Source organism: Nothoprocta perdicaria, unplaced genomic scaffold (genome assembly GCF_003342845.1).
Source record: "Nothoprocta perdicaria isolate Ctin4 unplaced genomic scaffold, notPer1 scaffold_109, whole genome shotgun sequence".
In the NCBI taxonomy this organism is placed as follows: Eukaryota; Metazoa; Chordata; class Aves; order Tinamiformes; family Tinamidae; genus Nothoprocta; species Nothoprocta perdicaria.
Window position 1 is genome coordinate 1,590,117 of NW_020454194.1, and position 20,699 is coordinate 1,610,815.

Genomic DNA, 20,699 nt, shown 5'->3' on the forward strand with positions numbered 1-20,699 from the left:
TCATTTCAGCTTTTCTTAGCTTTCCACTTCCTTGAGATTGGTTTCACTGATGTAAAAAAAAAAAAAGAGAAAAAAAAGAAAGAAAAAAAAGAGAAAAAAAAAAAGGAGAAGAAAAGAGAGACCCACTCCAGCCCTTTCAGACCTAGTTTAGCCTCCTTGATCATCATAGCTCAACTTCCTTGATTTCCCCTTTTATCTTTGAAGGAGCCACAGCCGAGTGTGAAGGCTGCTGAAGCTGTAACTCTTGGGAGTGCCTATGAATGTTACGTGCAGAATCATGCTTGGATACTTAGATCCAGAGATAACATTATCTTCCATTGTGTTTTATTTATTCTGCAGTTGCTCATTGTACTTGTATTTCTCCGAGGCTGTCAGGTCAAGACACGAGCTTCACTTAAAAAAAGAAAGAATCTGAAGTTAGTTGGATAGTGAAATATCCACACTTGAGACAAAATCTTTGTCAGGAAGACTTTGTCAATTCCTAATAAACTTTTAGATTTTTCAGCTTTTCTAAAACAATATTTAGCAAACTTAACAGCTATATATTGTTTTCCAGTTTATAGACTATTTCTCCACCAGAATGCTAGAAACCGATGCTAACACAAACAGCAACAGCAAACTAAAACCTCTCACTTAGGTATGTCAGACCATGGGGTTTTCTGAGCTAAAGCTGGTTCTTCTTCCAGTGATTGCTTGGAATTAGTGAGGTCTAGTTGGCATCACCCCAACATGCTCAAACAAGTCCTTCCTTTCCATACATAGTCATATCTAGAATTCAGGGATCTCTTMAAGAGTTTCTTACAAGATGCAAATATATTTAATATAGCTGCTCTTCTGTACCCTTCAACGTCTTGCTCAGCACCTTTGGCTCCACCATCACAAATGCACGTGCTTTGATTAAACATTTCCCCGTGTTCAAGGCAGACAATTATGAAGAGCAAATAAAAATAGTTCCAGAGATAGGGATCCACGATAGAAATCTGCTTGTTCACTAATGATAAGCGATCCATTAACCTGTAACTCCTGGCATTAGCAGAAAGTACATCCAAGACACAGAGCCAACCAGCCTCCAAGACAGAGGGACATCTAAGATCCTAAAAACAAAACAAGTGTGGGGACTTGGAGAATTTTTAACATAGGACAATTAATGCATTTTATTAGCCTTTTTCCCTGGAAAAACACAACTGCTTTGGCCATGGGCTCGTAGAGCGCTTGCCAAAATGACTGTAAATGGGAATGATGTCCTGAAGTTAGACAATTTAAAAAGAGTATTACCTACTCCGTGTGTAGATTTTTAGACCACTGTTGTGCTTTGCGAGCAAAATGCCTTACGCTTCTCGAACTACACTGAGTTTGAGTTGATTTGGACTTTGTTCCAAGATGCACTAAGCCACAACGAGGCTAAGCTACTTCAAATGCAATAATGTTATCTGCAGGAGCTTTATCCGAAGAGTAGCTAGGGAGAATGAAATGCAGGGCAAGCTTCTAAACCACAGAGCATGGGTAACTCGTTTTATATTTTGTGGGTCATTGTAGTTGCTTAAGTGACATTGTAGTTGCTGAAGTTGATATTGCTGTATTTTTTTTTAATAACAGCATAGCACCCACTGTGTGCCTTAGTTTGTAGAAAAACTGTCTACAGAAGTAGCTGAGATGCTTTTAACTGTGGCAAGCTCATGAACTTCTGTAATAATTATCATCATCACCAAACAGGAGGCAGCATTTTCCTGCAGAGCCATCAGGAGGTCCTGCTAGGGAGTGGATTGCCATCGGATTACTTCAACTGTAAAGCACACAAGCATTCATCAATAGATATTCATTGGGAAGAGACACAGTGCGAAAGTATAAGGTGACTCCTTTGAAAATCTGAGGTACCTGAATACTCCAAAACAGAGGAAAAACATTTAAGAGTTGAAGAAAAGCAAATTTTTCAAACAGCACATAAGAAGATATTCCYTATTGGTGGCCACTCTGCTTCAAACTAAGTGTGCGGAACAGCAGGCACTGAGAGGCATATGGAATAGCAGAGAAGAAAGCGAGTATAATCCATCACTAAAAAAATTTTTTTTAAAAAGTAAATATTGAAACTAAAGATATTGTTTTCCTAGCTTCTTTTTCCTATATAGGAATGAAGTCCTATATAGAAATGAACTGATTTTCTGTATGATTTTTCAAGCCACAATAGGTTATCTGTGGTCATGTCTACTATAAATTTGGGCATGTTTGGCAGGTTCCTGATAYAGCAAAATATTCTGCAGTAAATCCGAGAACCTCCATTAAGTGCAAATTCAAGAGTTTACAGAAGTCTGCTAGAAGTGAAGGTCTCACAGGGATCTGCTTCTGTTGTTGCTTTTTCTTTCAAAAACAAAACTCCAGTGAATACCCCTGCCTTGAAGCACTTCCATATGAATTACCTTCTGACAGACCAAGCTCAAACCACACAGTTACCCCAAGCAGAAAAACCGCAGTTCCTTCCCTGGTACATACTCCATAGGCGACAAAAGAGACTGATCAGTTTTATCCCCCTCCCAACTGTCCTTCCTTTCCATCCTGTTACAGTACACTCTGTCAATAAACAAATAAATAAAAAGTAGACATTAACACATGCCTGGAACTTGCACGGYGGACTTGGAAGGCAATCAGTTCATCCCCGGGTTAAATAATCTGTGAGGAGGTGGCAGCCCAGCTGGCTTGGCCTCTAGAAGCTATAGGCACTCTCTTTACCCACCCCAGGACAGCTAACACCACACAGCAGAACAGCAGGCCTTGACACGGATAACTCCACGCATACACTAGCTCTGTACATTGAAATATACAGTTTATTTTCTCAAAGTCAAGCAATACCATTTGTCAGTAGGTAGGTGGCAAGCGTCGAGCAGGAAAACTGTACACATGTTCACTCTGGGCTGSAGAATCCAAACGAGTGGGGAAACATAGTGGAAATATTTGACYATACAAAGAGACTGAAAACCGAGAACAACGTAAGGTGGAGAGACAGCCATCCCCAAAGATGCCAAAGGCAAAACATTAGCACCAGATTTTTTCCAAAAGCAACAGTATAGCTATTTACAGATTTATATATAACATTGGGAGACAGCCATCTTCGGGTTCCCAGGATGACAGGCTCTGAACACAGTTTTAAAAAAGGGAAGGAGAAAACGGTGACTATGCAACTGTTCTGTGAAAAGGATAATATATTTATATATATTTAGCATTCGCAATATTGCTATCTTTTATCAGAAAGATCTAAATCAAAGCACTGTATACAAACACATTGCAATTATATTATTATTCACATTTCACATACACATTTCAGAATAACCACAATATGTAAAATTTTCAAAAATGCCACAGATAAAACAATGCACTCTTTTTTCTTTCAGCTAAAGACAAGCATAATTTATTTGGGAGTTACTTAGTTTTGGGTCTGTTACACTTAAGGGATGAGCCTAAGGATAAAAGGGATCACTTGAACTGGGAACATAGCAGCAAATAGTTGTGAGATGCCAGATGTCTACATTTGGGAACCAGGAGGGAAAAACTGAGGTCRGCGGCAGCTCCCACAAAACGGCAGCTCCGCTTGACTTCAGCTGCTCTASATCAGCATAATTTCAGCACAGATTTGGTCCACGGATACAAATTAGTGCATTATAGCAGGGGAGAAGCATCCTTTTAACTTTTGCACCTGGGTGCAATTGGCTGCCGAGGATGTCTGGAGCGAGCCGCAGCTTGCCGAAGGGGCTCGCTGAGCAGGGCCCCTCGGCCTCCCTGCCCCCAGAGGAGATGAGGCAGGCGAGAAGAGCAGAAAACCCTCTGTGAGAGCTGCCATTACACGGATGGCATGAGGAATTCTTCTCTCTCTCTCTCCTTTTAACATCTGACTACTTGTATTTTCAGTATGTTTAGCTACAGAGCGGCACTCACGTCTGCCTCAAAAACGGCTTCCCGTTGGSCCACCTGTTTGGTCAGTGAAAGGAGAAATAAATGGTCCTTCCTACCACGTAAACGCCCTATACACAAAGTCATCCAAGACYTCCCTTTGACCACCCCGCTCATCCTAACACCGAGGATGACATTCGGACACTACAGAACTTCTCTGTAGCTCTCAGAGCAAGCCAGCCTAACGTGCCACTGTGCTAGGCCACGTGTTAGCACCTCCTCTTAGTGGTGCCAGGAATTACCACTCCTGTTGGGTGGCGGTATTACTGGAGCACCATCAGCACTCGGACACAGAGAAGGAGCATCCTGCCACTTACTGTTGCGTGATAAAAACCAAACAACCTCAAACCCCACGGACGTCCACAGCTGCAAGGCAGACCTGCTCCGGGTCACGCGTGGTATTTACAMGGGCCAAGCTGCTCACGTTGCATTTGGTGCTCTCAGAAAGCACATGAAAGGGACAGCGTTATGTGGGTCAACCCCAATAATAATTTAACTACCTATATAAAACCAGCATAATTGTAAGCGATCAGAAGTAAAGCACAAGCAGTGTCCTTACCTGACATTTACTTTCATAAAATGTAGCATCTTTTTGGAGGGAGAATTAAAACAGACACAACAAGCACAAGAAAGAGCAATTGCATTTTCCAAATAACTTAGATGAGAAATGTTTTGAACGAAACCAGCACAGTTCTTCCAGCCTGTTTCTTAAATCAAGTACAACTTGGTAAGAAAAACTGTATTACAATAAGAAGACCTACAACTCACTCTCTTTCTCTTATATTGTTTTTAAAATCTTCAGCACTGTAGACATTAGGTGATTTGCAAGTCAGTTTAAAGAKTGTTTAACTGGGACTGATTTAAAAGTTATTTTCTGCAAGGGGAAGGTGTGCCATCTTATATACAACATTACAAAAAAAAGTGTCTGATGCCACAGGATCAGAGTGACACTACATTTCAGCAATCTGAATATATTAGTTATAAGATGCACGGTTCCCCTATTTAATGTGTCTTTTTTTTTTTAAAAAAAAAAGGTTACTACCTGTGGAGGTTATGAATAATTTGTGTGCATTCATAATTTGCTGTTGAGTTTCCCAACAGTCTATACAACATCTGAGGATAAAGAAATCACCTATCTTATTCTAAGAAACACTGCTGCTTGCATGCACCACTGCCACAGACTCCCAGTGGACTGAGCAGAAAGGGTAAGAGTCAAGCCTCTCCTGTGGAGCTTTCTGTAAGTGAAGCAATGAGGAATGGCTGTGGAATACAGCAATAAAAACAGGTTCTAAAAAAATTAAATACGTCATCCCAAAAATGAAAGAGAGCATTATTGCTGTGGTGAGCTATTTTTCTCTTCTACGCTTGTACTGAGCCATGGAGACAAGCCAAGACACTCATCTGCATACTTGGGAATCTCCCCCCTCTCTCTCCTTTCCCCTTTCCCATGTCCTTGCCCCAAGCCCGTGCCCTATTTGAGCCGCTCGGGTTGGAGGCTGTCGGTCAGACACTTGAGCTGCTCCTCGCCCAGCTTGATCTTGTCCTCCAGCTCTCGCTGCTCAATGATGAGGGCCGACTTCATCTTCACAAAGTGCTCGTAGTCTGCCAAGTTCTCCTCACTCAGGTAATTGGCCAAAATGTCAAAGACGATGCGCTCCCGACGATCCAGGTTTTCCTTCAGTTCTTTTGCATCTTCATGCTGTTGTGTCAGCAGCTTCTGCTTCTCCACCAGGGTCCGCTTAGGAGAAAAGAGGAACAGTTAAAGAAGGCACTAGGTTCACCAGGTGAAGGACAACAGCTTCAGTGTTTAAGTTTCAAGTCTTTCCTATCTGCGAGGACCAAGATTTTCCTGAGACAAGACTGCTCCTTAAAATGAATTCTAAATAAAAAGGACTAACAGGCATAAAAAATACTGAGTCGATGAAAGATGCAGCAATSGTTTCTAGCTGACTTAGTAGCAAGAGCTTCAAACAATACTTTATTACAGTTCTTTGAAACAAGATTTCACTAATCTCATCTTCAATACCAGCAAGCATTCACACTCAGACAGCTACTGCTATTGAAAGCACAGTAACACTCTAAATATTGGGGTGATTGTCCTTCCACAGCTCATGGCACTGCAGTATTTTGCAGTTCTGCTGTTAATTTGCTCCGTTTCTTTGGGAAAACAAGTGGTCTTAAAAATGAGCAAAAGTGAGGACTGGCGTAAGGCAACAGGAGGAAAGAAAAAAAATAAAAAGTGCATCATCTTCACAACAGGGCAATAAYATTTCTACCTTTTGCTCACAATAACCACCATATCTCAGCTACATATGGAAAGAAAGGTGAGCGTTATTTATCTGACCAACCTCAGATATCTACCTACAGGAAACTGCCCTGTTTTTCCCGTGACAACGAGCACAGCTGACCTTCTCTGATGTTAACAACTCCAGTGCAGGCGGCTACATTTCATCAGAAAGCATCTCCAAGATGATTTTTATCTCTATGATTTTTATCTTTATTTCACAGATAGATTCTCTTCTGAGAACCTTTGTCTTCAAATATGCTGCAGTCTGTTCCTGGGAAGCTGCTTAAGGAAATTTGCCCACTTTTCCAGTTTTACTCCATATTTTAAATCCATTTCATATTTTGAATGCTACAAGGAGCCTAACGGATTTGAAGGGAGATGGTTCTGTAGCCTGGTGAAACTGCAGTGCTTTAGGAGAGGAGACAAGGAGGGATGCCCACCAGGAGGCTCTAACAGATTTACCAGAGCAGCACCTGCACCCCTCGTGCCTCCCCTTCAGTAGAGAGCACATGGCCTGGAGAGAGCAACACTTCCAGACAAGCCCAAGCCAACAGTCCTATCTAGACTGCTCTTCAGGGTAACTTTGCAACTTGTATCTATGTACATACACTAAGATACATAAAACAGAACAAATTTGATGAACACAAGGGGGCACGTGCCAACTAACGAGCCCCACAGCTGCCTACACTATGCACCTAATCGAGCAACCCTCTATCACTGCCCATAGACACAGGGACAAGCAAATGTTTCACCCTTTCCAGCAATTCCCAAGACTTGAGTTGTGTAATTTTTTCTTACCGTGCCGACAGCATGACTTTCAGATGATGAGGATGCCCTGACAGTTTAAAGAAAGCAAATCCCAATTTCTTTTCTCTCTGCTTGAGGCCTTAACATCAGAACCCTTGGGAAGATTTAGAAGGGATATCTTAGARAAGCAGGATGCAGAAGGGCAGGAGGCCAAGGGGATCCCCTTGGACTTGCTTTTACTTCTGGCAAAGATGACTGACATTGGAAAACTGGTTTGGAAGGCCGAAATGAACTGCTGCGTGCTCAAGAGGGCATTCCTGGGGAGGCTTCCTGAGGAACCGGCACACGGCTCACCCGGCCCTGGCCCTGGCGGACCCCGATCCCAGGTGGTCGGGAGGCTGCTGTCCTCATGCTTCACCCAACCAAATCCAAGGAAGATATTCTCCTCAAGATTTGCTTGATATTTTGAACCAGAGCCATATGGAGAGGGACTCCCTCTCTCTATATATATTTGACTTCCCAGCATCCAGCTCCTCGTCTGCTACCTAAAGCCAGCCCTGGCATTTACCCCTAGCCTTGCAATGACAGGCCTGGAGGGCCAAGATAACAGGCCTGGAGGGCTGAGGCATCTCATTTAATCTGTGGACGGCTGGCTCAGCACTTCAGGGACCTGAACATATTTGGTTTTGTTTGATAACAAAGGTAATGGGAAGACACTGGTCTATATGGAAGGGAGGTGTCTGGCAGCTATTTCAGATTAGCTCCTTTTCAGCTCCAAAAAGTCCAGATAGTTGATATTGTTCCCTGTGGCAACAGAAATCTAACACTTGAAATATTCATTCAGCAGGAATCGTTTGTCTGCTGCCAGACTGTTTTATTCACAGTATCTGCCAAGCTGTTTGGGGTTCCTGGAAGGTTTAGGACCATCARTAATGTTCCTCAGACAGCTTCAAAACAATCTGTGAACATTAAAGATGTGATGATCAGGGATGGCAGTAAATTTGCCTGTATTTTGTTCATTAAYGAGCCAAATACCATCATCTGATCCACAAAATACCAAAGGAGAATCCAAAAGGGCCACATACACCAGCCTAAGTCCAGAGACATACACGTGTAACGCCACATACAGTGTATTCATAACGGATCTTCTTGGACACTTGATCTGCCTGAGAAGTATCTCTGGGCCACACTTMCTTACAGACGAACTTATTTCTGATGTTGCTCTTGCAAGACTGTGGACTCAGTACAGCGGAGTACAAAGCGAGGGGTGGACTGTGTCAGGCATTCGCATTTCTGTCAGTCTAACTTTGGAAAGGTTGCAGCTCACCTTCCTCCTTTCCCACACCTAGATGAGCAAGCTGCTTTGAACACGGTTCCCCAGCAGTTCCTATATTATCCTAACACCTGCTGGCAGCTCTTCCCCCAGCCCATAGAGGAAACAAAACCTAAAATAACTGCTCGTGGACCCAATTCTGCCGCGCTTGACTCAGCGCTTGACTCGGCATTTGACTCAGTATCCATTTAAGAGCAGAGGCTGAACTCCCATGACACATCCCCCCACACCCTTTCAGAAACTTCTTAGTTTCYATGTACCTACAATTCCCCCGTGCTGCATACCTGTAGCGCTAGACACCTCATACCCCAGCTAACATCTGCTGGGATATGGAACTCAACAAAGTGCTGCCAGTCTCCCACGGACCAGTGGCCAGGAGTGTTTAGACCACTCCTCACACTCCCACAACTGCTGCAATTCCTCTGTCTTTCCCAGTCTGCTTTGGTTGGATGATAGAAAGGATGTTTTCAGCCTAAAAACAAACCAACCCATCACCTTTTCCTAAGGTTGTCCTTCTGCCACTTCTTAATCTTTTTTCTTGCTTGGCATTGTAATGGAAGCTCTAGTCTGTATGTGCTACAAGCAAAAATATCACTTTTTTATATATATGTACATGTAAATATATGTACACGTAAGTAGGTAAGAAACAAGATCTTTTTTGATTATCAAGAAATCTGTATTTTTTCTGCATTATAGCACAAGGTGACACCTGCTTGTTCCTTTCCTATCTTTTGAATAATTTGAAGTGTTCACCTCCTTTGTTAAGCTCCTATCAGTAGCTCCCWTTTTTCCTCCAGCTTTCTTCAAGAAGCCTGTTCTCCAATACGTTACATCTCCAGCAACTGCTGTACCCTAAAAACATAACGTTTTTTGACCAATGCACCCATCGCTGAAGAATTAAAGGCCAAGTGAAAAATCTACAGGAATGTAAAGAAAACAATCTTATTAAATTTATCACTTTCCACCACCTTAAATCTGGATTTTAGATAAGCAAAGCCAAGCTAACAACCCCTCTAAAGCACATTCACTAAATGCGGTGACAGCACGGCTGGACCTTCTCACCCGTTCTTCAGGAGAGGTATTTTCATCCAAGTTATTGAGGGCATTTTCCACCCGTGCCAGACGACCCGACAGGGACAGCAGCAGGTTGACCACTTTGTCCAGGTCCCCGATAAACATCTTGAATTTGTCGAACTCGTTTGGTTTGCAAACTTCTTTCACAATGGCCTCTACCTCCTCCCCCAGGATGTTGTTTGCTTGGATATCTTCCAGAAGTGTCTCTCGTGCTTCCCTCAGCACCTGCAGCTTCCTACTGATGCTGTCAATGAGTTCTTGCTGTGGAAAACAAAAGGGATGAGAATTTATTAGCACTTCCACATTTTTTCCATTTCTACTTCTGAAAGTCATCCTGAAATTTCACATAGCTTTGAAAATGAGTATATTACAAATACATACATTYCTAAAGTAACTATAATGTGGCTTGATTCAAGGAATCAGAACATAGGTTTATGATGCTCAGCTTGAGTCACCGGTGTTTGAGCAATTCACCTTGGAGGCAAAAGCTGAAGCACTTCCTTTACTATGAGCACTGCTGCTGCTGCTTTGAAGAGCTTCAAAGCCTGCTGAGGAGCAGCACAGGGCGCCCTGTGCATCCTCCTGCCTCTCAGGACCACCAGCCACGCTCCACAAAGACAAACAGCACCAGGAAAACAACCCTGTACTTTCCACATGTCACACTTGAACACGGGGACACTCTTTGGCACTTTCTTCTTTTCTGTGCAACATTAACCTCCCCCTGAAACAGTCCTTCCTCTCTCAGGGAATCYGAAGAGGCTCTGAGGAAGGAGCAARGCAGCCCCCTGGCCYGCTCCTGTGCCAGGCAAACAGCATCTCCCTTGCAGCCTGTCTCCACTATAGTCCCCGACTGCTTTGGACGCACCAAACTTGGCCTAGGAAAAGCATAAGACCTACAGCTTATTCCAACTTCCCGATGTAGCAGGAATCACACTCTAAAAATGCAATGTTCATTTAAATGCAGATGTCTACTTGGTATTCAACTAATTTCAGGTGAGATTAATTCCCTAAGTGTTCTCTAAACATGTGTCTGCTATTGCAATTTCTGAATGAAAACTGCATAGGAAAAAGCAGTCATTATTTCACAGTACCTCTTTTTATTTATTTATTTATTCATGACATTCTTTGGGACCTGTGCTTTCCAAATGCAAACCTACTCCATGATTACTGATTCTTACACACTCTGCTCCCAGAGGCTACTGTACGGTCATTGCCAATTTTAGGGGGGAACAAACAGAAATCTGCTGTTTTAGCAAAAAGCAACTAACTACTCCCTGAGAATTTAACAGCCTTTTTGAAAGTCGAAACTCCAACACATGCATTATCTGGGCTGGTTCCCTTCTTTTGGATTTAATATACTGGGGCCAGGTTAATCTGGATTCGAGCTGTCTGTTAGTGGGGGTGCCCGCAAGATTACAGCAGTAAGCAGTTTGACAGACGCCCGCTTTCCTGGCTGATTAATCTGCAGGATTTGACTTTTCCCCCCGCTCTCCGGGGGGAAACGCGGAGCCGGGTTTGGGCTATGTAGGTCAGAGCGCTGCCGCCCGCCTCGGTGCTGCGCCCGGCTGCTGCTCCACGTTCCCCTTCCCCGGCCCTGCTGTGACTTGCTAAAAAGAAACCCCAAAACAAAAGCCTGTTGCTCGGGACTTACCAATACGGACTCGCAGTCCAGCCCAGCTTTCTTGCCTATAGCCAGGGAAAAGCTCATCTATTTTGCTTTGTAAAGACAGGAGTCTCCTCGGGAGCACCCTGCTTAGAGGCCTAAGCGGGGTCTGAAAGGGACTACTCGTAAAGCTAAGAGGGCCAGCAGCCATCCTGCAATCCTTAACGCAGGCAGTAAGAATCCTATAGGGATCCCCGACTGCTCCSCACCTAGAGGCAGCAGCCTTTGGGACTGTCCAGTGTGGAGCTGCTGGCCGGTTGTGTCAACCAGCAGGAAACCCCCGTTGCGTTGGGCATCCGCGGGGCCCACGGACCGGCACTGAGCAGCTGGAAATGGCCGGGAGAGGAGCTTATAGCTGTGAATTCTCCACTAGTAAACAAGACAATAGAAAAGCTGGGCTTCCTCCTGGGAATACTTGCSGATGCGACTAGCAGCGCKSSMGCGCTGCTAGTCGCATCSGCAAGTATTCCCAGGAGGAAGCCCAGCTGGCTCCTACATTTTTGTAGTGCCATCAGCATTTGTTGAAATCCAGCCATTTTACCATTACGGTAAACCTGCTTGAAACTCAATACTTAAAACGCATTCCTGCTGGGAATACGGCGATTGTCCCAAATAATTTAAAATGGATTTTCTGAAGTGCATCTATATGAAATTCCTACGCTTATTTCAAATGAGTCTCATCACTTTTTAGCTGCTAGAAGGAGGGAAAAGAGAGGGAGGGAGAAAGAGGGAGGGAGAAAGAGGGAGGGAGAAAGAGGGAGGGAGAAAGAGAGAACCCACCACACAACAAATTCCTGGTTTGCAAAGCCTAGAAAAACAAGTATTACAATCATTCCACAGTGGACTGAAATTAAGATATCTCATAACAGAACTGACCGACTTCCAGGAATCAAGGAACAGGTTCTGGGCATATGTCTCTTACCAAAAAAAAAAAAACAAAAACCAACACAAACTGTGTTATTGGAGTGTCCAGGCCCTTAGCGCTTCTCTCTGAAACTGCAGCCAAAACAGGTGAGGCAGAGCCAAGTCATGTATCCCGAGTGCTTTAGGAGGATCCTGTGACCCACTTGGTGCCAGCTGCCCACGTGTTCCGAGAAGATGCACGACGAGAGGSCCCTGACGTGAGCGCTCACGTTTGACTGCACGGGAGGAGCGGGCAGAGAAGCCGGGGAGGCGCCGCTGAAAGCTCCGCATGAAATGTTGCTCCTTTGCCTTGGTTAGTGGTCGAGCAGGGGAACGGAGACAGGGAGAGGGAGCTTGTCAAGGGGAATATGCTTTGKGTCCCTACAGACACCCCCACAAAAAATGGCACTTTGGCTTAGAAAAGTTTGAGTCTGTTGCGCAAAGAAGAAGATTTCAAACTGTGCCTCTCTCCCTACTCTCTCCATCATCTCCATCACAAGATGGAAAGTAATTGATAATGGAAAGCAATGGAAAGTAATGGAAAGAAATGATGAGTGTGACTCTCATATGTGGAACCAGCTAAAAACAAATGATTCCAAATGCMGTGAAATCCTTCATTTGTCTAAGGGGTGCAGCTGTCAGTGTGTGTACTGTGCAACATGGTGAACAGAGGGGTAGGAGGGAACAAGAAAATATAAAAAAAGAAGGAATAGAAAGCACTACAGCCTCCTCAAATTCAGAGGTACCCACTCTTGTATTCCAAACACCAGCAGAAATCTCTTACGGAATCTCTCACTCCTAAGACTAAATATATTCCTAACAGACAAATGAAAGAGTTTCTGGGAGACAGGGTCAAACTGGTGGTGGACCATTAAGCAGAGTTAACATCAATGCAAAAGATTTGCTCAGCATTGTGCTACTTGCTTCACTGAACAGCACTTCAATTGAACAAAAGACCATTTCCTTCCGTTTATCAGCACTCAATTCAAATACCTTGTTTTAAATCACTAATCAGGTGAGTGTGATGATCTTAATGGAGCGCCAGCGATTTCTCAAATCACAAAAACGTCRCCATCATCTTTAGTTTCAGTCCTGGGGTGTTATGTTGACCTTAGCTCATAAATAAAGCACCAAAGGATGGTGGTGAGGATACGGATGAACTGGAGTAGAGAAGSAGCCTCTCTCCTCGTGCACAACTTGCACTGCCTCCACCAAGCTGATTAGCTAGCCCGTGCCATCACTGCTTAGATTACTTTGGGAGGGAGAGGAGTAGAAAGGAAAGCAGTTTGTTGCTCAAGAAAGTAGTTTAAAAAATTAAAGAAAAAAGAAAAAAAAGAAAAAAAGAAAAAAAGAAAAAAGAAAAAAAAAGGGAATCTCCACCACCACAAACGCAAATCCATGACCTAAATTTCAAAAATATGGAGCAACTAAAAATGCCATCTGTTAAGAGTGGGATATGAAAGCGCTAGTAGCTGCTTTGTACATAGCAAGTGAGAGAAACACATAAAGCCTCTCAGATCAAGAAGGTTTTATTTTGAAATAAAGGTTTATTGTGAAATAAAAATAAATAAATAAATAAATAAACAAAGGTTTTATTTTGAAATAAAACCTCGAAATGACTCCCTACTCCTTCCCAAAACTGAGTGTCAAGCCACAAAAAGCATCTAAACTGAAGTCCCTAAATTCATAGCTGAATGCTCAGAAAGCAAACCAAAACAGAATTAAGACAAAACCAAGCAAACAAAAAGCAACAATCCCCTTCCTCCAAACCTTAAACCTGCAAAACCACACACACAGGCTGATCTTCCCGGTGATCCTGGATGTCACTATCTAGGATGCCTTTTATTTGGGGACCTTTGGCTAGCAAAGTCACAGTTACCGAAACACACGCCACTTGGAGCATCCTGTTACCCACTCAGAAAAGTCTGTTACCTTCTTTTCTGACAAGTCATGATCCAGCTCATCTTCAGAATCATCTTCACTCTGCTGCTGCTGCTGCTGCTGCTCCTGCATGTCCTTCATTTTAATCAGTAACTCTGCCTTGGGCGCAGATGTGCTGTAGTAGGTGGAATTGGTTGTCAGGGATATAGCAGATGGCACGTTCTGCTCCTCTTTCCTGGTAAAAAGTCAAAACTCTCATTAACTATTTTTACATTCTAATCATTCAAAAGAAAGAACAACCTGTCAGAGTCATCATTTTGCCTAGTAAACAGGGAGTACGAGAGAAAACAGCTACCTATGGGAACAGCACAGGGCCAAACGTCTGGAGGGGAAACAGGACCTTTGGCCACAAAAGCTGATAATCTACAAGGGCAATCAGAAGGAATATGGATAAGGGTCAAAGAAGGACAAGCAGACTCCAGCAGACTTCTATAGGATAAGCAAACAGGGATTGTGAAGAACATTTGTGTGATTTCAGCAGAAGACCACTCACAGCTAAAGCTGAAAGAGAGAGAAAAGCCTTCACCATGACAGTAAGTGAAACACCAGTGAGATAACTGGAAGCAAAACGTGAAGTTCCACTTTAGTAAGCAGTGCAAAGATCTCAGTGGCATCCCCCCTGAGAAGGCAACGAATGAAATAACCCTTTCAGGCTGCCAAATGTAAGAGACTGCACTGCAATTATCTTTGTGGAGACAGAATTACACATGAACTTGCTGAGAAAGCTACAAGTTAATTAACGCTCACATCAAGAAAACAAAAGAGCTATAAAACATCAACATCTTCCATTGGATTTTAAATCCTTTTCTTTAATTCTCATTCAGTAACAAGAAATGCCTTATGCTCTCTTCAAGCTGTCTTTATACATTTTTGTAACAGAATAAATGCTAAAATATTGTTTATCTCTACCCTAACCTGGATGAGCTTGGTAAAATACAAGTGGGAGAAATAAATCATTCCTTCAGGTCTCACAAATAGTTTTCAGCCAGATCTCAGGTAATTTTTTATATTATGCAACACTGTTCTGCTCCTGATCATTAGTTCTATTAGTTCTATCATTAGTGCTATTATTAGTGATCATTATTCTAAAGGAAAATCCTTGGAAAAGCCCCAAACCTAAACAGCATGAACATCATCTTTAGTCCACTTTGAATAACTGACATGTTTTGGGCAGCAACTTGCAAGGAAACTCGGCCCACAGAAACCAATACTCACTTCTCTTCTGAAATTTTCGGGGAAGGAACTTTGGGCAGGAGCTTCCTGCGCTGCTGAGCTTCTTCTAAGAGGTGTTCATCTTTGGGGAAGATGCCGACCATCAGGTCCATCGTCGTTTTTATTTTCATGTTAGGATCTAATATATCYGCCAGAGATTTATCCCTTCCCACAATCTCTCTGGCCAGTTCCTCCGATTTCCAGTCTTCCAAAGTCTTCTCTTTGGCCTTTATGTAGCTGGCAGCTGGGGCTGCAGCGCTGCTGTCCTTCACGTCGCTCCCAGGTTCTTCGGCCGGCTGCGGGTCAGCTGCTTTGGTTCTGCTCTCTGGCTCTGCACCTTGCCTGGTGTACGCACAGAATCGTGAGTAGGATTGCTCCGAAGTGCTGAGGGTTTTAATCTGGTCCTTTTCTAAGCCACTGGGCAAAGCTGGAGGCTCCATGGTGCTCACGAGGCCTTGCCGACTCTCCTTCTCCGCACTGCTCTCGGAATGAACGATCTTGATGGGGACCATCTTCACGGTAGTGTTGTTGTCTATAACTTTCTCAATTCTGAAAAGCGAGGAAAATCCATCTTTAGAAGTGCARGAACTTTACATCTGAGTTCTTATCCACAAATCAGAGAGGAAGCCCAAACATTAAAAAAAAATATATATAAATAGATAAATGATCAATGTAATGGGGTGTTCCTTGCATGATATCCCAAGCCCTTAATCTGCGTTTTTCCTTTTCTCCCCCAACATTTTAAACAGCATTAGYTCTACATATATATAGGTAATGCTAACGTCCACCTGGCACAGCCCTCAAAGGACAGGACTTCTCTTTTGTTTGATGAACACAGAGGTCTAAACTCAACAGCTGGATCCAATTTTGAGATAGTGTTGCTGATGGTACCTCCTACTCCTCTGCTCATCCCCCACAGAAGAAATGAGCCTCTGGCTCAACACCATCGTCTCACACGCACCCAACAGCAGTCTCATCTTCTGGCCAGACTGCTTGCTTAGCTGCCTGGGTAGCTCGTGATGCCCTAGCATCTCTCCTAGCTCTTCCAAGGGAAGAGACAACAAATCAGATGGAAACACTCTGCAGGCCGGGGATGTGCTGAACTACTAGATTAACAGATGATCATATACAGAGAACGTGGAAATCTTGCAGAACGTAACCATATAATTTTAAAAAATCTGTATTTGTAGAATTTCACTCAAGATACCGGAGTTTAGTCAACAGAACCCACTAGTGTCTTAGTTTTCTAGATGGAGGAGGAAAAAATAATAATAATAAAAACACTATCCAAAAGGATGATGTCCATAATTCTGCACATTTTTGTTTTCTAGCAGGAATTCTTCCTGCAAAATCCAATGAGCCACCTTGGACTTTAATAAAGAAAGCTATTTAAAGAGGCTAACTTAGATTTCAAACAACGTGTTAGGAAGGTCTGCACTGTTTGTTACCACGTAAGAAACTGAAGCACAGTTTGGTGGGTTTGAGCTTGCAGGAAGTTTAAAACCATCACCGTGTGGCTTTGAAAGCTTCGCTACTCGTGCAGCCCGAGCCAGCTGCTGGGGCAGGTTTTCCAGCCTGTGATGAATTCCAAACCATGCCACGGAGCTTGAAGCTCCGAGCCAGGCCAMTGGCCCTGTGGAGAAGCGGCGTTTCCATCAGGAACAAGCCCTGGCTTTCAGGACCTGTCTCCGCGATCCCATGGACACCTCCCAGCTCTGGACACCTGTGGACACCTCCCAGCTACACCTGCCAGTCGCCCCCTCCACGACTCCACTGCTGGATAATGACTCCTGTGTCTGGGACTCGGAGTACATCCATCTCTACCCAGCAAAAGATGCTCCAGATGCACTTAAAAGCATCGTCCCGTCGGGATTTTGCTCGGAGCAAAGACAGTCTTAGCTGCTTCGGAAATTCCGATTAAACAGCCAACACCCTTGTGATTTCCTAAGGTTTTACAACTGTGGAGCTATGGCACAAAGTTTTAATTTGCAGCAACTCTGCTTGTGGCTACTATGAAGCTTTATTCCCACCACGAACACAGTCATCCTTCACTCGAGTGTGTATTTGCTGAAACTCTCTTGAAGTACCTCTATGACAGGCACGCTTCATCTTTATTACTGCCAAAGACCCTTCTCCTCTGGAAATAGTTGGGGTTTTTTTACTATCCCCAATATTTCCCCATGCTACCTGAAATGTTGGAGGAAAACCTTGCACATTTAGTTTATCAACAGCATACAATCCTCAAAGAAAAGAGTGATATTTAGACAACATTAACCATTAACTGCCCCCAACAGGCAAACTGGCATGTCTGAGAGCTCACATGTAAGAAGGCAGTAACAAATAATAATTCAAATCTAATGAATTGACTCTTACCATAAATCTGCTTGACATATTTCACTTGTTTGCAATAAACACCCCTGCCCTTTGCAGACACGGTCTGCCTGGGTCTCTATTTTTGCACTGCCTGATTTATTAGATGATTATCAGGGGAGAACAATAAATTGTGCACAAACTAAAAAGGACTGTTTGTGCACAACATTTWAACATGTTAATGTCAGGGTAACACTGACACTTATGCAGGGTAAGTGCCTCACTTTACCTTCAAAATACCACTCAGATATGGGCCTGTAATTAGGGGCACCTCAGTGCTCATTTTGACATTAAAGCTTGGGAAAAAGGAAGGCCACATACAATTATCTTTCTATGCATCCTTAATATCTATTCGTAAAGCAGTAAATTAAGGAAGTCATTACTGTCATCTACCTTTGCACAGGCCATATTGCACTTTTGATAGTAAATTGCCCTCGTTTTGCTTTCTGTTCAAAACACAGCAGAGAGGACATCAAGGGACATTTCCGATGCACAAATTAAATTAAGTCAAATTTAGGTCCATTCCCCTGCCCCTCCCAGAACTTTCAACTTGAACTTGGGGCCTGTAGTTCTTTATGGAGGTAAAAAGGAAACATTAATTGGTGTTGGCTTCAAAGGACTTGTTAAAAACTAGTTAAGATTTTTTTTTTTGCCACTTAAAAAGTGTCCAGGAAGAAATGCTGAATTATGCTTCCTATGTCAAATGGCAGAAGGGAAGGCAGCATGACWGAGTCTATTCAACTATTCATGTTACAGCAGAGAAAAGTGATTTCATCTACTGCTTTTGCTCAGAAAAGAAACCTCCATTCATTTTCATTCTTTAACCATGAATTGCAGCACTGCAGGACTTATGAAAACTCATGTTTCTGAACTCCCTGGAATAGTTTATYGTCTTGTGGGAGAATAACCTACGACACTGGGAGCAGATGATAGAGGCAGAAATCTATTGACTTTATTCAATTTGTCTAATTCTGCATTTATCCAGCCCGAGAAAGGGCTCACATCCTCCTGTTGGATGCTCAGCCCATTTTAACATCAACAGCCCTGCGGAGCCCTCGGCATCCATGGAGGCCAGCATGATGCCAAATTCCAACATAAAAGGACCACGAAAACACCGTAATCTGGCAGCACTCCTTACTGTGGGAGCTTCTGAAGCAGCTGCTCTYGCAATGGAAACAGCCTCTCTTCCAGGATCCGCTTTGTCCCTACTCTGGTTCACACTGCCACGTGTAACTGGGGTATGGAAAATGATGACTGAGAGGGAATCTCCCAACTTAGMCCAGATTTACAATAGATATTTTACTTTTAATCCATCCTTTTCGTTTTCCACAATATATCAGCTACCACACTGGAGCAGCAACCCTCGCTACTCAGCATCAGTCACCTCAAAGAAACCACAGCCCAGCTGAGGGCTTCTCATGGTATCAGCTAGAATTTCTTTATAAAGAAAAAAATCTTTACTACAGTAGAACCACTGTTCCCTAGGTCTGTTTAGGACATGCTGAAAAGGTTTATGGTTAATGAGCCCATGCTTTTGGTAAGGAAATAGAACAAGGAACCTTACTAAGGTGGACCTGGGCACAAAGGCTTACTGAGACAGCAAAGGAGTGTGCCGGATACCTGGCAGGGTTCTCATCCTGTAGAGACACAGGCGGTTTATCAGTGAGCTTCTGTGGCGCGAACTGAGGCGAAGGGGACCTCGACGTCTCCATCTCTGGTTTTGGAAGGTAACGATACTTGGACGATAACAGAGGCTCTGACTTAAGGTGCGTTTTCTCTTCTAAGTGCTGGCCAACATTCTCCGTGGACGACGCTTGCTGGAGCTCCCGCAGCTTTAGCTTTCCATYGGGAGCCGCAGGGCTCTGCGGGAGCAATGAGCGGCTGGAAGGCCCTTCGGCAGAGCTGGGGGAAGAGGACGGAAGGGGCTGGCTGGGAGCTACCAGCAAGGACTCGGAAGAGCTGCCGAGCGACGGCACGGAGCCGTCCCTGTCCCTGTCCCTGTCCGGCCGCCTGTACTTATCCCTTCTTGGTGGAGGAGGCCTCTGAGGAGCCGGTCCCCGTCTCTTGCTCGGCAGCGTCGGCTCTGCCCTGTGACTGTCCTCCCCTCTGCCCTGTGGCAGGCAGGGCTGGTTCTCACTCAAGCTCTGCGGCTCGGGGCACGCGGGAGGAGGCAAACTGCAGTCCTTGCTTTTCTCATTCACGTTCTCCTGAGAGTATCTGTAGTCACTGGGCAGCGTCCCAGACCTCCCCCGGCTTTCGTGAGACGAAACCGTAGGCTCTCTTGCATGCGATGCTCTGACAGATACCTTCCACTTGTTGCCTAAATTCTGGTCCAGCTGATCCCTTTTCTCCTGTGGGTTTTCCCTCAGGATCCCTTTATCAGTTTGCCTACAGAGAAGAAAACAGTGTTATTTTGCTGCTATTTTATTTCCTTCTATATGAGGCCACAGATGATCTAGCAAGCTTGAATACTGAGATTACATCAAACATTTAATACCCACTCCTCCAGTGCAGAGCAACTACACAGCACGAAAACACTCGCTCGTGTACACGCATACGCTGTGGACCTAATCTAATGTGATGAGTCAAAGCACAACGTCAGGCTAAATTAGGGTAAGCAGAATCATAAGATGGGACAAAACCTTCAGCTAACCGGAGGCGCTGCTGTGTACATGGCATATCTACACACAGAGAAAAGCTGAAGCACTAATGTATGTGGCATAGCCAAATGTGCAAACGTTTTTCTTCTATTTCGGTATAAAACAGAACCCTCTTGAGGAGAGGAACTGTATACTAAAACTGAATTTGATTTTTGCTTTAGAATCAGCAAAGCGCAGAAAACAAGTTTCTTTTGGACGTGCCAAACAGAGGCTTTAATGTAATTTCAAATGTAAACTGAATGCCAATCATTTTGAATATGAATTTGGAGGTGTGAATTTCTAGGTACRCATAATTGCTTAGAAATGAAATGAGTGTGAAGAAAAACACTGTTACTGAAGCTAAAAAATGGGGAAATCCAGGACTCTGAAAAAGAGCGATAAAAAAAGCAAGCACTGTATTTTCTAGTCAGGCTTATTTTGAACTTCATTTTTTTGTCCTGTTACCATAAATGACAAGTAATGGCCAGAAAGGTCTCATCTTACACAGAAACGTTTTCATTTTCATTCCAATTGTACATCCTGTTTCTTCAGTCTGGTGCTTCATTGCAAGAAATGTAGTTGATTTGGACT

The 20,699-nt window shown here is 43.7% G+C and overlaps 1 protein-coding gene across 1 annotated transcript in view; it reads right to left on the reverse strand.

Annotated features, from left to right (window-relative positions):
• Positions 1–2,884: 2,884 nt before the first annotated feature.
• SHROOM2 (shroom family member 2) overlaps positions 2,885–20,699 on the reverse strand; it is a 123,208-nt gene continuing 105,393 nt past the window's right edge. Inside the window, exons 6-10 of the mRNA XM_026047295.1 lie at positions 19,090–19,857; positions 15,103–15,648; positions 13,879–14,062; positions 9,369–9,641; positions 2,885–5,677 (exon numbers count right to left, since the gene is read on the reverse strand). Coding sequence (XP_025903080.1) covers positions 5,411–5,677; positions 9,369–9,641; positions 13,879–14,062; positions 15,103–15,648; positions 19,090–19,857 — 2,038 coding nt within the window. The 3' untranslated portion in view covers positions 2,885–5,410. The remainder of the gene's footprint in view (positions 5,678–9,368; positions 9,642–13,878; positions 14,063–15,102; positions 15,649–19,089; positions 19,858–20,699) is intronic.